This window comes from Poecile atricapillus, chromosome 26 (assembly GCF_030490865.1).
Source record: "Poecile atricapillus isolate bPoeAtr1 chromosome 26, bPoeAtr1.hap1, whole genome shotgun sequence".
In the NCBI taxonomy this organism is placed as follows: Eukaryota; Metazoa; Chordata; class Aves; order Passeriformes; family Paridae; genus Poecile; species Poecile atricapillus.
Window position 1 is genome coordinate 5,897,103 of NC_081274.1, and position 19,846 is coordinate 5,916,948.

Here is a 19,846-nt window from a genome sequence, read left to right on the forward strand (position 1 = left end):
ACATTAAGTCTAATTCTTACACTAAAATCTAAAATCCAAATTGGTATATATGCAGTTATATGTGTTTTATATAAGAAAAGAACTCACATTGAAATTACCTTATTAAAATTGTGGAAAAAACAAGCAAATGGGTAATATATACTCTAACTTAACTTTGTCTTGTACAGTAAAGTTCTCTTAACTAATTATTTTTTTTTAAACCACAAATCTCTTTTGTAGGTAACATTAATTGGAAGGTTTTCTTAGTAGCTGTAAATCATATCATATTTTAACCTTAGGTTTTAAAACTAATTATTGCAAGGTAACTTCTGTTAATATTCACCTTAAACACCTTTTTTTTGAAAAGGGGCCTTTTTAAACTTTCAAAGAATCACAATAATTTCTCCAGTAGAACTCTAAAAACTGCAACTGCATAAACTCATAATTACTTAAAACACAAAATTAACTCTGAAAGGGTATATAAAAACATTTAAAAAACCAATAAATCATGACTTTTTAACAAACTGGGTACTATCCCGGTGCTTTTTCTTAGAGAGGGAGCGGGGGTGTGGACTGCCGGCCCTGCTGCTGCTCTCTCTGCTGCTGTTATCTTTCTTCACATTCTCCACATACTCTCGCAGAAAAAAATAAAAAAACCTCACAAAGTTAACTTTAACACATACAGTTGTTTCTCTCAATCTCTCTTGTTCGCCGATAGAGGAAAAAAGGGGCACGATTTTTACAAAAGCAGGCGATGTTACACGAAAAGTCTCTCATGGCCAGGTGCTAACAATGGTGACCATTGCAGTTTATCAACTTCTAATTACAGTGATGAATTTCGAACTAGATACCATATAGTTTGTGATTTTTTGGCTATTTTGTCTCTTTTTGAAGCTGTCTGAGCCACCTGTTTCTGCTCAGCTGTTTCTGTAATTGTTCAGCATGGCCTTGGAACTTTTTCTGCACTGCTTCTGCCCCAGGGGTGCCCCCGCTCTCTGCGCACACCTCAGTGCTCCCCCATGTCCCCCTGGTCCCCCTAAATTTGGATTATTTTCTTCCAGGGTAGTAAAGTTGGAACTTAAATATGATTGTAGTGTTAAGAGTGACTCCAAAAGTGAAGCAAATAGTTCGGGATATATCACATCCTGCCGTAACTGAACAGATTCTGTTCATTGTTTCAGCGTTTGCTGTGGAAATTCTTATTTTTTCCTTCTCCCTTCCTTTTTCCATGGGCAGCATAGATAGGAGTGTTTGCCCAGCAGTGGGAGGTAAAGGCGTGAGCATACCCATAAGCAAGAAGTCCAGGAAGCTCCTTGTGCAAATCAAAACCCTTAACCTGTCGCTTTTCTAAAAAGCAGGTAAAGAAATCATATGCTGCTTGCCTTTCCATCTTACCCTCAGCGCTATTGCAGCCCTACAAGGTTCGGCAGCACGTTACGGCCAGGACACTCGTCTGAGGTCGCCTGGGGGGCGGCACAGTTGCTTTTCGCCGTCCTTGCTGCGGAGGACCCGTCCCCTGTCGCCGACTCCTGTGGCCTTTGCTTTTTAATGTCCCAAAGGTCCTAAGGGTCCCATTTGTTCGGGCGCCATTTCATGAGTTTACTGGGAGACAAGCAGCACTCAATATGAATGATCAGCAAGTCTCATTTATTGACAACTCCAAACTCCCTATATAACATCAATAATTAGGCTCATACGTAGTGCAAAAGCAAGCTCATTATTGGGTATTTCGTTTAAGGTCAACTCCACCTAGTTCCACATTCTTTTGGTCGTTCATCTGTGCTGAATTTACATTCTTCTGATCACAGTGTCCTGTTCTCAGTTCACAGTTATCACTAAGGACTTTGTGACCTTGCAACATCTCATACCAACTACACTCTACTGTTGTTCAATTCTTTCTCAGCTAATTGCTGCATGGGAACATGACCTTTGTTAGCTAGCCACTCTTCCACACTGTTGAGCTTCAGGAGCCTCCCGGGAAGCACCAGCCCTCCCCAGACTACCAGTGTTATGACTTTTTCCTTTCTATTGACCATTTTATTCCCAAAACTGCCGTGGGAACGTTGTATCCAAGCACATCCTCCAGCGCTGCACTTTCCTCCTGTAAATTCCCTGTGCAGGGAATGTGTCTGTGCTTTTCCCTGCTCTGTTCACTGACAAACCTGAGCCCGTGGGACTGTCAGAGCTCCTTCATGCAATGAAATCAGGTTGTGTTGATCATGGCCTGTTCTGGAGGAGCTTTTCTTGGTGTGTCTTGTGCTGCTGGAAATGACACAAGAGCCAGGAGGGAACAGAAGCTGCTGCTGCCCGTTGGCTCAGGGCCAGGGAACCAAGTTGTGCTCCCGTGCAGTTGGGCCCTGCTGGAAGCAGAGCCGCCTTTCCCTTGAGCAGCTCAAGCTTGTGACAGCTCCAAACAGGAAACCTCAGCAGAAAACTCTTCCTCCAAACTCAGCTGCTTTCCCTCCTGCAGCTGTTTGGGAAAGAGCCTCAAAGCACAGACTCTGCTGGGAGCCATTGGTGCATTTCCTCCCTCCCGGCAGCAGCAGCTCCTGAGCCCTTCACGGGCTCCTGTCCCCTCCCAAACCCTTCAGCTCCCTTTGAACTCTCAGCAGTCACTAACATATGCATTTCTTTCATATTTAAACTGCATTTAAACTTCTCTTTTTCTCTCCTCTCTATCTTTTTTTATCTCCTCTTTATCTCCTTTAATCCCGTCAGCACCAGTAGGATGGGGATGGAGTCTTGGGGTGGGTGTGGGATGAACTGAGGATCCAGCAGAGAAGGGCAAGGCAGAGGGGAGAGGACTCAGCAAACCCTTCTCCTGCTCTCTCCTCCCCCAGGGTGCAGCTAAAGCAAGTCAGACTGGAAAGGATCCCACAAATGCTGTGTTCTCCTCCCTCTGAGCTTGGCTGGGGATCCTCAGCTTCAGCCTGGTGCAGTGATGGCTTAGATTCGCTAATTTGAGTTATTTGGCTAATGCACTAAATAATGTGGTGGGTTTAGCGCTGGCTGAAATCTCCAGGGCACTTACTTATTTCTCACTGTGAGATATGGATTAGGAGAAGGGCAAAACAGGCTTAAAACTTAGAAGGAATAAAGAAACCTTATTAATAGGACTACAAGAATGAGAAACTAGAATAAAACTTTCAGAACACCTTTCCTGTCCTGAATAACTTTTGTTGTTTTGGTTTTTTTTAAACTGACTGCATAGAGATAGAACTTGGGATGTTAAAACAGTATTCGTTACACAATAGTTTTTTATCAGTTTTTGTAGGGAGAGGAGTTTTTTCTTAGTGTATCATGGAGGCTTTTTTACAAGAAACAGGTTTTTTGTGTTTTTTTATTTTTACAAATAGCAGCCATCTGGGAAAAAAAAATTCTATTGTGACATTTTTCTCATTTTTACAGCCCTTCTAGAGGTGTGTCTATGGGTTATGAATTCATGTGATGTTATTTTAAGGATGAGTTGTTTGAAGGCAAATGTTTTCTTCATTTGTTTTTGTGATCATCTTTGGAAACAGAAGTTTTCTTTTTTCTCTCCCTGGGGGCAAAGGGCATTTTATTGTTTTTATTTTTTTTTCCTGTTCAAACTTTTTATAGGATTACAGTTACTTTAACATTTGTTTGGTTTCATTACTGGGTGCTTTTGTTTAGATTTACAGTTTGAATACTTTATTTTTTATTTTTTTTTTCATGAATTAAAGGAGATATTTTAGTACATCATTGTTTATTTCTATGGTTTTACTAAAAGAATATTTCTGTTTCAATTACAATTTTTTTATTACTTTTCTATCTAATGTTTGACTCTTTTTTTTTGACTGACTTTGATGTTTTTATGTAGTTTTTTTGCGTGCTGTTACTGTGTCCTTTTCTGTCCCTGGAGAGATGAACAAGGTTTGTAGGTCTCATCCATGTATTGAAAGGGTTAATATCTTGCCCAGGCTCATAATCTTCCTAGTGTTCCAAATAAATAGGTACTGTAATAAATTATTGTTGTATTAAAAATTCGAAGTATATCAACAGGACAAATGTGTTTTGCAAGAACATAAAAATATAAAAATGTATAAAAGCCTCTCCTCAGAGCAGGACGGGGCTTTTCTCCAAAAAGTCGCTGATTGCCAGCAACGCCCAGATAACGAACTCAGGCCGGCCCATCAACTCGAACAAACAGACAGGACACGGACCATCAGAAGGACAATGGAGCTGGCTCGGGAAATTATCTACCTCCGGACCCAAGCAACGCCCTGCAGATTTCAGTGGGAAAAGAAACTGATCGGCGAAAAAGACAAGCTCCAAAAGAAAGACTTCGCCAGACCTGAACATCTCGGTGTTGAAAAGGCAATCAGGAGAGACAAAAGGGAAAGCCCGGCCGAGATATCCATCGGCACCAGCCCGGATTCCACCACCCTGCCATGAAAAACCTAACATTGCAACACATATGGAATCTCCTTTACATATGAGGAGATTCTGTCCGGACACTAGTTAATGTCATTATTCTATGCCAGGAAATCCATTCACTGGACAATCAAGGACACTTGGTGAATGGAACCTGCTTGGAATTTTGGCCTGAGGACTTAAAAATCCTATAAAACCCCAATCCTGAGGACGCTCAGACGTGGATTTGGGAAACCTATACCTCTGGTGTAGACCCCTGTCCACCCAGCGCTGCGCTGATCTTTTTATTGTGGGTTTTTATCGCTGTTCCACTTATTATTGTTTATTAATAAATTTCTCTTTGATTTTATCCCAAAATTGCCTTTGCATTTATAACAGATTGGTGCCATGACTCGGATCGGAAAACTGTGGGAGAACCTCGCTGTCCAGGGGGGTACCCCCGCTGATTTCAGCGGCCTGGGAAGCCGAGAACCTCCGCAGTTCACTCCGACATCCGAACCAAATTTAGGCTGAGGTAAAAACCACAATAAAAGAGACCACGGATCCAAAAGGAGCTCGGGAAGAAAAGCCGCGGCTTGGTAGCTCATAAAAAGTCAATCGTGCACGAAGACATCCTCGCAAGAAAATTGCTGTAAGTACTGCGAGGTTGAGTGGGTGATTGGGCGAGCGTGTGTGAGACGTGATCTGATCACGAAGCGAGAGCGGACTCCAAAGCCGCGGTTCCATCCTCCCGCGAGGGAATTGGCCGGCCACGGAGGAAGCGAGTCGGTGTGAGAGGACTCTCTCTACACGTTTGTAAAGCCTGGGGCCAAAGGGGTGCTCTGGGGGACCGATCACAAGGGGCTGGAAGAGGAAGAGGACGTCCAGTTGAGCTCGGGAATTAGTAAACTCTTCCAGCAACAAGGACCCAAAGGGAGGTCCGGAGGAGAGATCGAAGCGCTAAGAAAAACCCCGGTACAGCAAACCACGAAGGTGAGTATTAGCAGACTTTTGACTCTCCAAACACGAACACAACGCAGAGAAACAGGTAAGACTCCCTTTTCACCATGGGACAGAGAAAGAGTAAAGTACAAAAGCCAGTTGATAAGAAAAACCCTTCCAAAACAACGAAGGAATTGCTAGACATCCCACCAGAAAGTCCTTTAGGTTGGTTGTTAAAATATTGGGAAAATTGCCCTGAAAGGAAAAAGAAGTCCAAGGCAAAAATGATCTACTATTGTGCCGAAGTTTGGGGTGGGCAGGAATTGAGACCCCATCTCATTTGGCCAATATTAGGAACATTTGAAAGGTGGACGTGTAGTGAATTACTCTCTTATGTAGAGAGCAGAGTTTCCTCGGACTCCGAGGAAAAGGAATATGCCAAGCTCTGGCTAAAGGCCAGAGTAGGGCTATTTCCAATGAAACTAAGAAGTGAAACAAAAACAGAAACCTGGGAACCCCTTGATCATTTACCCCCTCCATACCACGGGCCGGCAGGGTCTCCCGTGGTGGATCAAGTGGTGCCATCAGCTCCCACGGGCTCGTCGGCACAACCAGGTGAAGCACACACATCGCGAACAGGGGAGCCGGCGCCAGCAGTGGTTCCGGTGGCCCCCCCTCTGGCTCCTCCTGTGGGGACCGCAGCCGCCGCCGCTTCTCCAGAATCTATGGTGGTGCGAGGTCGGGGATCTCCTTATCCCCCATTGCCCGTCCCGCTGCCACAACCAGGTCCCTCGAATTTGGCAGAGGGAATCCTTCATAATAACCTGGTGGCAATGGACATTACATCAGTAATAAAGGACCAGACTCTCAAAAACCCCAATTCCCCCCCCGCAAGCAGGACTCGTTTTAAGTCTAGACAGATGAGTGAAGGATGGGAAGAGAATGAGAGTAGGCACAGAATGTTCCCTCTCAGGGAGGTGCCTACCGCTCCGGGAGTGATTGGGTTTGTGAATGTACCCCTAAACTCAGGGGATGTGTGAGCGTTTAAGAAAGAGATGGGACGATTGTTAGATGATCTGTTTGGAGTGGCTGAGAGATTGGATGAATTTTTGGGTAGTAGTATTTATACATATGAGGATCTCATGGCTATCCTGAGATCCCTGTTTAGTCAAGAGGAAAGAGAAATGATTAAACAGGCTGGTGTCAGAGACTGGGAGCGGCGAAACCCTCAGGGAACGCCAGGTGATCAGAAATGGCCGAGCGTAAGCCCGAGTTGGAACGCCCAAACAGAGGATGGCAGGAGAAGTATGAATGATTTGAGAAATATCATTGTGCAAGGAATAAGGGAAGCAGTTCCCCGGGGCCAAAATATTAGTAAGGTGTTTGGGGAATGCCAAGGGAAGGAGGAATCCCCCACCGAATGGTTGGAGAGGTTGCGACGAAGTCTGCAGATTTACTCTGGGACTGATCCTAGCTCTCCGGTGGGAGAAGTGTTACTCAAAACCCAATTTGTGGCAAAATCATGGGAGGATATTAGAAAGAAATTAGAAAAGATTGAAGGGTGGCAAGAGAAAAGTCTCCAAGAGCTTCTAAGGGAAGCTCAAAAGATTTACATGAGGAGAGAGGATGAGAAACAGAAACTCCAGGCCAAAATACTAGTGGCCGCAGTAAAAGAGGCTCAGAAACAGGAACAGGCACACGGCAAGTCTAAAACAGCGCCGAAAAAGCCGCAAGAGTCTCAAAAGGATGGCTCCGCCCCGCGGAAAGATCCCCCGGAATGTTTCTACTGTAAGAAAGTAAGGAACGTTCAGCGGAACTGCCGACAGAGATTAAAAGATGAACAAGTATTTCAAGAAGATTAGGGGAGTCTTGGGCTCTTTCAGATGGGGACGATAACAGCAAAAGAGCCCTTGATAAAATTAAAAGTAGGTCCCCATCGCCAAGAAATAGAATTTTTAGTTGACACGGGAGCTGAGAGAAGCACCCTGCAGAAATTACCCAGGGGATGCGTGGCAAGTAAAGAAAAAGTAGTGGTAATCGGTGCAAAGGGAGATCCCTTCAAAGTTTCTGTAATAAAAGATGTGGAAATTGAGTCTCAAAATAAAATATGCCTAGGAAATTTATTATTAGTAGAAGCAGCTGATTACAATTTATTGGGAAGAGATATGATTGTTGCATTAGGTATAAACATTGTTGTAAAGAATTCTGAATTAGTAATAAAGATATTCCATTTGACTCCAAAAGATGAAAGGGAAATTGATCCCAAAGTATGGCATTCAAAAGGGGAGGTGGGGAAATTAGACATTACCCCCATCAAAATTGAAATAGAAAACCCAGAGGATCCGATAAGGATCAAACAATATCCCATCCCGATAGAAGGGAGAAGAGGTTTGAAATCAGTAATTGATGACCTCCTTAGAGGAGGTACCCTCGAACCTTGCATGTCCCAACATAACACCCCCATCCTGGCAGTAAAGAAAGCGGATGGGAGCTTCCGACTGGTTCAGGATCTCAGGGCAGTAAATGCTAGAACCCGAACCAGGTTTCCGGTGGTGGCAAATCCTTATACTTTACTTAACAGACTCTCACCTGAGGATGTATGGTACAGTGTAATTGATCTAAAAGATGCATTCTGGACTTGTCCTTTGGATGAAGGGAGTAGGAATTTCTTTGCCTTTCAGTGGGAGGATCCTGACACGAACAGAAATCAACAGTTAAGGTGGACGGTCCTCCCCCAGGGATTCGTAGAATCACCAAATTTATTCGGACAGGCATTGGAGCAATTATTTACTGAATTCATTCCAGAGGAAGGGACAAAGCTATTACAATACGTAGATGATTTATTAATTGCCGGAACAACAGAAGAACAGGTTAAAAAGAGTACAATTTCGTTGTTGAATTTTCTGGGAAATAAGGGTTTGAAGGTATCAAAATCCAAACTGCAATTCACAGAGCCCGAGGTAAAATACCTTAGACATTGGATTTCTCAGGGGAAAAAGAGGCTAGACCCTGACAGAGTGGCTGGGATCCTCGTGCTCCCAGCCCCAAAAACAAAAAGACAAATCAGGCAATTTTTAAGGCTCCTGGGATATTGCAGACAGTGGATTGAAGGATACAGCGAAAAAGTAAAATTTTTGTATGAAAGATTGAACACTGACAGATTGAAATGGACCACTCAAGATGAAAGCAAGTTTCAGGAACTGAAAACTGCACTCATAACTGCCCCAGTTCTAACCTTGCCAGATACAAGCAAAGAATTCCAGCTGTTTGTCGATGTAAGTGGACAAACAGCCCAGGGAGTTCTGACCCAGGAATGGGCAGAAAAGAAAAAGCCCATAGGATTTTTATCAAAAATCCTAGATCCAGTCAGTCGAGGTTAGCCTACTTGCTTGCAGGCAATTGTTGCAGTAGCACTGTTAGTTGGGGAAGCAAAAAAGATAACTTTTGGAGCCTCTTTAACAGTCTACACCCCACACGATGTAAGAAATATCTTACAACAAAAGGCCGAGAAATGGCTAACTGATTCAAGACTTCTGAAATACGAAGCCATGCTAATCAGTTCGCCAGGTCTCGAGTTAAGAACAACTACTGCCCAGAACCCGGCGCAGTTTTTGTTTGGGGAACCAACAGGCGAGCTATTTCATAATTGCATTGAAGCAGTAGAATTGCAAACTAAGGTAAGACCAGACCTGGAGGATCAAGAGTTAGAAGGGGGGGAGAAATGGTTCATTGATGGTTCATCAAAAATGGTAGAAGGAAAAAGAAAATCAGGTTATGCCATCATAAATGGTATGACCGGACAAATCATAGAATCAGGTCCCCTGCAGGCATGCTGGTCAGCTCAAGCCTGTGAACTATTTGCGCTCTTAAGAGCCCTCAAAGGCCTGAAGGGAAAAAGGGGAACGATTTTCACGGATTCAAAGTATGCATTTGGAGTAGTGCATACTTTCGGAAAAATATGGGAAGAAAGAGGTTTAATAAATACCAAGGAAAAAGGATTAATACATGGAGAAATCATTAGACAAATTTTGGAAGCTGTCAGGTAGCCCCAGGAGATATCGGTAGTCCATGTAAAAGGACACCAAACTGGGTGGCAGTTTCACACCAGGGGGAACAATTTAGCAGACAAAGAGGCGAAACGAGCTGCGTTGCTGGCGGTAAGTATTCCTGAGATTAGTCCCAAGGAACCACCAGAAGTATCCGTGCTTCCTTCGGAGAAGGAGCTAGAGGATTTCAAGAAGGTAGGTAGATATTTCAAAGAAAATAAATGGTGGTTACCAGACGGGAGGGAGCTAGTTCCAAAAAGTATAGCAAGAGGAATACTCCGGAGATTGCATGAACAAACCAACTGGGGAACCAGAGCGTTGGCTGAACAATTCTTAAAATTTTTCGGATGTAAGGGAATCTTTGAACTTGCCAAACAAGAGGTACAGGGGTGTGTGATATGCCAGAAAGTAAATCGCTCAAATTCAAAACAAACAAACTGGGGTGGCCGGCCACTTTCATATAGGCCATTCGAAAGAATCCAGGTGGATTTCACGGAATTACCAAAGATTGGGAGAAATAAATATTTACTAGTGATAGTAGATAAACTGACACATTGGGTAGAAGCATTTCCTAGAGCGAAGGCTACAGCCCAAACTGTGTCTAAAATTCTACTAGAAGAAATAATTCCTAGATATGGGATAGTAGACCATATCGATTCAGATCAAGGTACTCACTTTACCTCAAAAATCATTAAACAATTATCGGAAGCATTGGGAATCAGATGGCAATATCACACTCCCTGGCATCCTCAAAGTTCGGGGCAGGTAGAAAGGATGAATCAAACATTAAAATCACAATTGTCCAAATTAATAATTGAAACAAAAATGACTTGGGTCCGATGTCTTCCTTTGGCCTTGTTAAACATCAGGACCATGCCTCATTCAGAAACCGGTTTGTCCCCCTTTGAAATGCTATATGGAATGCCATATAAGCATGGAATGCCGGTGTCACATCCCCAAATAGAGGATGTGCAATTACAACCTTATCTCATTTCTGTAAATAAAAATCTACAGGAGCTCCGGAAAAGAGGATTGATTCCCCAAAGCGCGTCATTGGGATTTCCAATTCACAAAATCCAGCCGGGCGACAAAGTATTGATCAAAGTGTGGAGGGAACTTCCCCTCAGCCCTCATTGGGAAGGCCCGTTCCTCGTTCTCCTGACAACAGACACCGCTGTACGAACGGCCGAGAAAGGTTGGACTCACTTTTCTCGAACAAAGAAAGTTCCCGATTGCAAAGCCCCTGAGTAGAAGATCACCACCCCGCCAGGAGATCTGAAAATCAAGCTCCGAAGGCAACACAAATGAACAGTGGCGAAAGGATAAGTTGCAATATCCGTGATTGTTACTGTTTTCCGTTTGTGCATTTTAAGTGTGCTTATTGTAAGCAGATTTGGGTAGCTCATTGCATAAGGGGTTATAAACCGAGGGGATTGTGCACTAGGTGCCACGAGAAAGAATTAGACCAGACCAACAGATTCCTGATACTTGCAACTCGAGCGGGCCTTTTGGAACTCGACTCTCCGGAGTGGTTCCTGTTTTATCAAAAAGGATTAGGGGGTCAGCTTGATTGCAAAGCAGAACCCTTGGAGGTTGAGTGCCGTAGAACCGTGAAAGTACCGTGCAGGTTTGACCCGGTTAAAGCGTCTCGGTGGGCAACCTTTAAGCGGAGGTTTGCCATCAGGACATCAAGGGCCCCTGAAGACAGTCCTTGCTGCCGAGAAGATGCTTACCCCCGCCATATACTTTTGTACGGGCAGAGGGAGTGGCAGAGGGATGCAATTGTGGGGAATCCTGATGTCCCTGAGCCTAGCCATGTGCTCGACCAAAGGAATGGAGCCCGAGGCGCCCCCAGGGGAGGGTCCCCTGGGGAAGTGTGAGCAGTGTCAGACTGCCACAAAAATCGAGCGCTTGACCGAGTGCCCTTCAGAACTACACGCGGGTATTTGTTGGTTAAACGGCACTCAGTTCAAATTGTGTAAATCAAAAGGGAAAGTCTGGTGCTCGAATTCGAGAGCAAGTATCAAGGAAAAACCCATTCGGACCTCGGAAGAAATAGGGGTCGCAATGACCCACTTCCGGAACAAAAGAGAAATAAAGGGAATTTCCCCAATCGCGGTCTGTGGACAGTGTAATAAAACTGTCTGGATTGGGGGAAAGAAACATTCGACATTTTTGGCTTACCACCGAGTTAACCCTACATGCTACAATAAAGCAAACTTAAAACCATGCATGATGGGGGGGAAATTGTACTGGGAAGGGAAAAATGTGAAACACAAAGCAAAACTGACATTCAATAATGAACCCATAATTTTGGATCTATTGAAGTCAGATGACGAGAACTCGTGTCTTCAATTTGACCCAGTGTTCTGTTTTTCTAAGGATGAGGAAGGGTTGGACCCAGAAAGTAAAATAAAACAAATAGCCATAGACATGAAACGACAAGAAATGGAAAATAAAAAGAAAAGGTTGGAGCAAGAGAGGTTAAACTCTCTCAGTAAACAATATGAACTATTAGAAAAACAATACGACAATTGGAAATTACCTAGCCCCGACCAAAACCTATTTGTAGATTTAATGCAGGAAATAGCCACCGAATTGGGTTTATCCAACTGCTGGATATGCGGTGGCTTAAAATCAGCTGAAAGACGGCCATGGAAAGGAGAGGGATTGACCCCGGAACAATTACTAAAATGGACAGAATTAAAATTTTCGAAAACAACCCGGAGACCAGAGGGATGGGTAATAGATGATCGAATAATTGGAACTTTTTGCATTAGCCGGGAGGGAAAAGAGTTTACCGATCTGGTAGGATACACTCCGTGTGTAAATACCCTCACGGTAAACTCAGATAAGAAAACAAAAATCTGGCAACCGGAATCGCCCGAAGGGTATTGGATTCCCTATCGGGAAAATAACTGCGAGTGGATAGAAACTTATTAGATTGTGTTGGAACAAGAAACCAGGGGCCAATCCCTTCCATGCTTTCATAGGCCTGAGGGACTATTGGGAGGATCCGGCAAGAACTAATAGAGATTGGGAAGCTCCCGATGGAATTTACTGGATATGCGGAAAAAAAGCATACAGTGAATTACCTCGGAAGTGGAAAGGGTCATGCACACTCGGATTAATTCGGCCATTTTTCTTTACACTACCAAAAGGTGAAAGCAAGTCTTTAGGTGCTCCCCTCTTTGAAACTCTAGCTCGACAAAAGAGGGATCTAAAAAAGATATTACCAATGGCAGGAGGAAGCCAGAAATGGAAAGAGGAGGAATGGCCGGCCGAGAGAATCATACAATATTATGGTCCAGCCACCTGGGCAAATGATGGCAGTTGGGGTTATAGAACCCCCATTTACCTCCTCAATCGGCTCATCAGACTGCAAGCGGTAATGGAAGTAGTTTCAAATCACACTTCAGAAGCCCTGGAACTCCTAGCAAGACAACATTCCCAAATGAGAGCCTTTGTTTACCAAAACAGATTAGCTCTCGACTACTTGCTAGCTGAGGAGGGAGGAGTGTGCGGAAGATTTAATGAATCAGAGTGTTGCATGGAGATAGATGATTATGGCGAAACTATAAAGGGACTAGCTGCGGAAATCAAGAAGGTGGCACATGTGCCAGTTCAGAAATGGAATTCCATTCTACAAGCCTCCTGGTGGGACCAAATTTTTGGGCAGGGGGCTTGGTGGAAAAAGCTAGTATTCTTTGTAGGATGTTCAATTGCCGGAATCATCTTTTTGCCTTGTTTGATTCCTTGCCTGATTAGATTAATACAATCTGTGGTGCAAGGAATGCAAATTGCCGCCCTCCCAATAGACCCGGAAAAGGCACAAGATAAAACAGCCCTTCCCTCTAAATTAATGATTTTAGAAGAAGAGAAAGAGAGTGATAAGGCATTAAAAGCCTTAGAAAAATTTGAAAGCGAACACATGTTGTCAACTGAAATTAATGATTGGATAACAGAAGAAGGAAAGAGTGAAAAAGAGTAAGAAAGAAATACTTTCCTTCAAAAGAAAATTAATGTTGAAATAACGAATTTTTAAATGTAATAAATTATTAGGTGGGGGACTGTAATAAATTATTGTTGTATTAAAAATTCGAAGTATATCAACAGGACAAATGTGTTTTGCAAGAACATAAAAATATAAAAATGTATAAAAGCCTCTCCTCAGAGCAGGACGGGGCTTTTCTCCAAAAAGTCGCTGATTGCCAGCAACGCCCAGATAACGAACTCAGGCCGGCCCATCAACTCGAACAAACAGACAGGACACGGACCATCAGAAGGACAATGGAGCTGGCTCGGGAAATTATCTACCTCCGGACCCAAGCAACGCCCTGCAGATTTCAGTGGGAAAAGAAACTGATCGGCGAAAAAGACAAGCTCCAAAAGAAAGACTTCGCCAGACCTGAACATCTCGGTGTTGAAAAGGCAATCAGGAGAGACAAAAGGGAAAGCCCGGCCGAGATATCCATCGGCACCAGCCCGGATTCCACCACCCTGCCATGAAAAACCTAACATTGCAACACATACGGAATCTCCTTTACATATGAGGAGATTCTGTCCGGACACTAGTTAATGTCATTATTCTATGCCAGGAAATCCATTCACTGGACAATCAAGGACACTTGGTGAATGGAACCTGCTTGGAATTTTGGCCTGAGGACTTAAAAATCCTATAAAACCCCAATCCTGAGGACGCTCAGACGTGGATTTGGGAAACCTATACCTCTGGTGTAGACCCCTGTCCACCCAGCGCTGCGCTGATCTTTTTATTGTGGGTTTTTATCGCTGTTTCACTTATTATTGTTTATTAATAAATTTCTCTTTGATTTTATCCCAAAATTGCCTTTGCATTTATAACAGTACTGTGAGGGATACATATCACAGGTGAGCACCCACTGCACAATCTGCTTTGGATTAAATCCCATCTCCGTCTTCATCAGCTCACAGTCACTGTGACACTATTCCTGCATGCAAGAAACAGGCTGGGATGCCCCTTTCTGCTTTTGGTCCTTTTTTTTTGCAAATAGAATATTCTATTTGAAAACATTCAAACCCTGGAGTTTCTTTGTATTTTCACCTGAAAATGCTGCCAGCCGAGGTTCCCAAGTGTCTGGTACGTGTTTGTGTGCACAGAGCAAAGGTGTCAGCCTGTGTCTGTGGCCCGGGTGTCTGTCAATGTCCATTGAAGCAGACGGCTGGAAGGGGGCTCTGCCCGCCCTGCGCTGCTCCGGGGCTGGGGCTGGGCTGGCAGAGGCTGCAGAGCGCTCTGAGAGGCACCACCTCAGCCCCGGCCGGCATCTTGTGCATGGTGGCACCGCCTCAGCCCTGGCCGCCATCTTGTGCATGGTGGCACCGCCTCAGCCCCGGCCGCCATCTTGTGCATGGTGGCACCGCCTCAGCCCCGGCCGGCATCTTGTGCATGGTGGCACCGCCTCAGCCCCGGCCGGCATCTTGTGCATGGTGGCACCGCCTCAGCCCCGGCCGGCATCTTGTGCATGGTGGCACTGCCTCAGCCCCGGCCGGCATCTTGTGCATGGTGGCACCGCCTCATCCCCGGCCGGCATCTTGTGCATGGTGGCAGCTCTGAGGGCTGTGTGAGGGACGCTCTTCCCCAGCGCTGTTTCGTGTCCTTTCCTTTCCCAGATGGCATTTGGAAATGTTTCTTCAGCCTTGTCAGTACACAACTCACTGTCTTACTCACTTTATGCTTAGAAGGTTCAAAGAAGAAAATGAAAAGCATAGTGTGATTATGATGCGCAAAAAGTAGTCAAGAAAACAGCACTCCATAGTGTAGGGCCTACAGAGCAGGGATTTTTGTTTATTCAATACCAGGAGTGAGGGAGAAAGCTCCACCACAAACTCACTTATCCATTCTTTGCACAGAACAAGCTTTTAAACTTTTTTAACTTAATGGGCACATTCTACTTTCCTAAGCTTCATATTTTCTAATTCCGTGATTATGGAAGCCCTTGTAGCAGGGCTCTGCACGAGGTGGTCATCAGCCTCCTGGTGGTCATTTTGGATGAAGGTAACAATTCAAAAGCCCTATTTGTTACACTTCAACACATTCCTTTTCTGGGAATTCAACACAAACTTATAGTCAGTAAGTTCTGCAAGTGCTCTTGCTGCATGAAGCCACATTCTTTCAGCAATTAATGAAGAAAACACAAATTGCCTACTGAGACCCTTCTGCTCCCTTCCAAATCACTACTCAAGAACAAGCCTCAGGCACATGCCCATAGTCCCTCTCTGCCAGCAGCTCTGAGCTGCATTGCACAGTGCTTGCTGTGCCCCAGAGAGCACAAAGCAGGCTGGCCTGGTGCCCCTGAATATTTCTGCAAAACCCTCTGCATTTCACACCTTTGCTCTGGCTGAGTGCAGAGCTCCAGGATTGCAGGCGCTTGGTCCCAGAGCTGTGTGAGGCACTGGCTCGTGCAGATGTGCCCTGACTTGCTGTCACTGCCTCACGCTGGCCTGGGTTCCCCTGGCAGAAATGCCGTGCCTGAAGGACACTGCCCTGTGCTGGAGCCTGCGGAGCAGCCCGGCTCCCTCCCCCTGTGCCCAGAGTGCTGCACACACTGCTGACCATTGCCAGGAGTTCCAGGGCAGGCGGCAGAAGAGCAGGAATGGTCAGGCAGGGCACCAGCCCTGGGCTGCTCTTTGCCTTTCTCTCCTCCTGTGCAGACTCCAGACAGCCCATGGCACCAGTGTGTGCTGTGCCCAGCATGGCGCCGCTTCCCCTCAGGAGCAGCCAGCTGCCAGCTTGGCTCTGAGAGCGGAGGATTTGCCTGGTGCCAGCAAGAGGCAGCCAGGGCCAGGCTGCTGCCTCTTGCAGCTCCAAGGGCCTCCTTCCAGCCTGCCTCTGCCGAGGCTCAGGCTTCTCCAGGTTCTGCCAGGGCTCTGCTGGGGCTCCAGCCTGGCCAAGGCCGGGCCCGCTCTCACCTCACAGTCACTGACAGCTCTGCGCCACAGGAGACCTTGCACAGCACCCTCACTGCTCTTTCTGCTTTCTCTCTTCAGCCAGACTCTCCTCCAGCCAAAGAGATTTCTCTTAGGGATACAAATCCAAGTGGCAGGAACCCAAATACTCTTGAGTCACATCTGCACAACCTGCATCTGCACGGGATGTTTGCGTTGCACCGCTCCTCCTTTGGTTTTTCCTGCAAATGCCATTGCTGTTTCTGCCTCAAATAGAAATGCCAGAGCTGGGCAAAACTTGGCCAGTTGGCCATATTGCAAAGGCAGTGTGGTCTGGAGAGGATGAATGAAGAGGAGCCTTCCCCACTTTGAAACCATACCAAAGAAGCCATCAATGTAACTTTCCACCTGTAAGAAAAAACTGACAATTCAGGAGGAAATGTTGAGCTTTCTCACAGGGTCAGAAGGAGAGAAATGTTCCAAAGGAGTTGAGATTTTAGAAACTTTATTTATAGTTTGTTATAAATTTGTATTGTGATATTGGCTTTTGCAGATGAATCTTATATGTTAAATACTTTTTAGCTATGTATGTACTTTTTTCTTACTAACAAGTCTTAAGCTTAAAAGAATTTCCTAGGTACAAGGTAAGGAAACCCCAGAGGGCAAGGACAGTGGGGCCCAAGCTGTTATCAGGAGAACAATAGAGCCCAAACTGTTATCAGCGAAAGATATGAAGCCCAGATACCCTCAGAGGAAGGATGACGGGGGGCTGGACTGTTATCAACAATGACCATTTGCAAGAGAAAGGAAACCAAACTCCAAAATAATGCTCATCAGCAAGAATAATGATGACCAGCAAAAATAGTGCTGACCAACAGAAAAATAAGTTGTGCAAAAGCATGATCTAAGAAGGCAGAACCAGGGAGGGGACACGCTTTGAATATGCATTAACTCCTCACAGCAGGGGGGGGATAAAAAGAGTGTTCCTGAGATACCAGGTGTGTTCCTGGCAACTCACCAGGGCACCCGGCCGTTTTAACCCTTTGCTTTATTACTTTTGTCTCCTAATTGTCTTTTTATTTATATTAAATTCTTTTTATAATTTATTAAGTGAATCTCGTTTTTAAGAATTTTGGGGCCTCGTCCGGGATACGTACCTCACCTCTAGGACCACCAGAGATCCAGAACGAGGAAACAGGCGCGCCCCTGCTGAGTTCAGCAGACCCCGCTCCGTTTCTCCTAGTGTGGACCAAGCGGCTGCAGGTCAAAACCCTGAGGACAAGAAGGAGAAGAAATAAAGCAAAGGAAAGGGGAAAAGGCTCCCTAAACCACGGTATTTTTGCTCCATAATTCTTGTGCACGAAGACTCAAAGAAGAAAACGGATTGTAAGTAATCTTTGGGGGAGCGGGAAGCAGGGGTTTCAAGATACCCCCGGGGTTACTGGGACTGGGTCTCAGGGGAGGGGTTAGCCCCTTGGGAAAGGGAGCCGAAGGTTTTCCTGGCAGAATCCACTGGGAAAAACAGAGTAAAATGTACATTTTCTAAAACTTTGTCAAGTTGAGGATTAAATCCAAGAAATTTAGACTTAAAACTGCCAAATTGAGGAATAATCCAAGAAACTTGAGATATTTGACATATTACAGTGCCCATGGGTGGATATTAACAAGTAACTGGGAAATAAAGAGCACCTTATTGTCTTGCTGTGACTGGGTGGAGTGAATGAACAGATGTGAGAATGTGTAAATAGGTGTGAGTGTTGCTAAAGAGGAAAGGTTTTCTGTGCTGTGCTGGAGTAAGACTGAACACGAGTCAATGTTTCCACAGGGACTGGATCATGGTGGGGACACATGGAGTGATTCGCTTCCTCCCTGCGAGCTCCTGTCTTGGAGCCCCCGGGGGGGCAAACCAGAACTGGGGCTTGTAACCCAGGGGCCGTGGGGGTGTTGTATCAAATCTGTTCTCAGCGGGATAGCAGCTCTGGTCTCAGAGCAGAGCCAAGGTTATCTTTAGTGGTGATCTTCCCTCCGCGCCTTTCCTCCCCCTGGGCAACAAGAGCTGCTTGTGGGGGTAGGTCGCTTTGGTATGTGATTCAGCGTTTGGAGTGGTTTGGTTTTTGGTTTTTTGGGGGTTTTTTTTAGAAGTTTTTTTTTTTTGCCCCACTGTGGCGGCGGTGAAAGGTTTTTCTGGGAGACCGTGCTCCCAGAGCTACTCCCCATCGAGCTATTGAGACGGAGTGGCAGGTCAGCCTCAGGAGTGCAGGGGAACTCCTGGAGCTCTGGCCGGCGGTGAGTCGGGCCAAACCCTGATAAGATCCGAGCATGGAGGGTGCCCTGAGGGGATGAGCTCAGCTCGTCCCTTTTGAGTAAGGCAAGAGCAAAGGCTGTCTAGGTCTTGGTGCCCCTGGATTGTTTAAACTTATTTTGGAGCTCTCAAGCCGCAGAGCTGTGTTTAGGTTGTTCTGGTGGCTGCAGGCAGGCTGGATTGAACCACAGATGCTGGTTCGGGTTCCCGGCTCCAGGCACAGGGGGATCGGAGGAGCTCTCAGTGACTCCTGGAACCTCCTGAAGCTGTGAAACAGGCCGGGAACATGCCCAATGGTGAGAGAGCTGAGTGAGTCCCTCTGGGACCCAGGTTTTCTAGGCTGGGGTCTTATGAGACCTTGGGCACATTAAGTTCTGTGATTCCGGGAGTAAAGACTGGTGTCAAACTGGCTCAGAGAGCTTTTTCTTAGCCAGATGTGTGAGTGAGATATGGAGCAGTACTGGCGTATGGTATCAGCTCCAAACCAAGGGAGCTGCAAGTTGCAAGCCTTTGTTTTCCCGGGTTCTGAGAGAATTCCGTGTGTGATTGTGCAGTGGGCTTCTGCAGCAGTAAGCTGTGTCGGTGCTTAAAATTTGAAATTTCAGAAAAAACAGAGAAGTTTGGAGGGGTGATTAGAAGAATTCCAAGAAATGCATCCTGGGAGAAAATAGAAAAAGAAATAAGCTCTGTTTGGTTTTTTTCTTGAGTGACTGCAATATTTATTTTGTAGAGAAACAAACCAATTTCTTAGTATGCCTTCCAATTTCTTTACTTTAGTGAATATCGTAGAATTTTGTGGTTGATTTTAATTTTAAAGGCAAGTTACAGTAATTTGCATAGTACTCACTCCTTAAAGTGGAAACTTACCAGTTTGTCATTAAGTGTTAGAGCTGTTAACCCTAATGTTGTTTGTGTCCCGTGCTGATGGGCACAGCCCATGGTTCTTAACAGCAGAACCTGGTGCCAGCCTAAAAGCAAAATCCTGTAGGTTGTTATAAATCTTTTTACTGCTGCTGAAAATTATTTTGTCTCTCTTTTCACAATATGAAATGCTGATCATCTCTCTGTAGATTTCTAAAGAGTTCTTGTGATGGTGTGTTTAGTTGAAGATCAGGCTCAGAACTGCCATGATTTCGTGTTCTTTTGAATTTGCCAAGAGAGTGCACATGTCTCTAGGAGTTCTTGTGTTGTTTTGTAGCTGTGCTTATTACAGAAGCAGAAGTAGACCCAGTTAAAAGATTAGAATTAAGATTGTTGGTGTTTTGAATTGAGAAGAGAG

General features: G+C 45.2%; 2 protein-coding genes, 1 long non-coding RNA gene and 1 pseudogene across 6 annotated transcripts in view; 3 read left to right on the forward strand and 1 right to left on the reverse strand.

The window, feature by feature from the left end:
- LOC131588644 (class I histocompatibility antigen, F10 alpha chain-like) overlaps positions 1-19,846 on the forward strand; it is a 196,718-nt pseudogene that overhangs the window by 111,636 nt on the left and 65,236 nt on the right.
- Positions 1-19,846, forward strand: part of LOC131588649 (uncharacterized) — a 131,956-nt gene that overhangs the window by 58,087 nt on the left and 54,023 nt on the right. The gene's annotated exons all lie outside the window — the stretch shown is intronic.
- The window catches only part of LOC131588547 (gastrula zinc finger protein XlCGF9.1-like), a 64,682-nt gene that overhangs the window by 42,407 nt on the left and 2,429 nt on the right, over positions 1-19,846 (forward strand). The gene's annotated exons all lie outside the window — the stretch shown is intronic.
- LOC131588531 (serine/threonine-protein kinase PAK 3-like) overlaps positions 13,433-19,846 on the reverse strand; it is a 37,038-nt gene continuing 30,624 nt past the window's right edge. Inside the window, exons 14-15 of one of the 4 annotated variants that reach the window (XR_009279602.1) lie at positions 17,428-17,537; positions 13,433-15,054 (exon numbers count right to left, since the gene is read on the reverse strand). Coding sequence is in view for 1 of the 4 variants with exons in the window: in XM_058857428.1 (XP_058713411.1) it covers positions 17,505-17,537 (33 nt within the window). In the remaining 3 variants the exon portion in view is untranslated. Of the gene's footprint in view, positions 15,055-16,584; positions 16,687-16,784; positions 17,538-19,846 lie in introns of those variants that run through there. The other 3 variants (XR_009279601.1, XR_009279603.1, XM_058857428.1) reach the window with 3 other exon arrangements.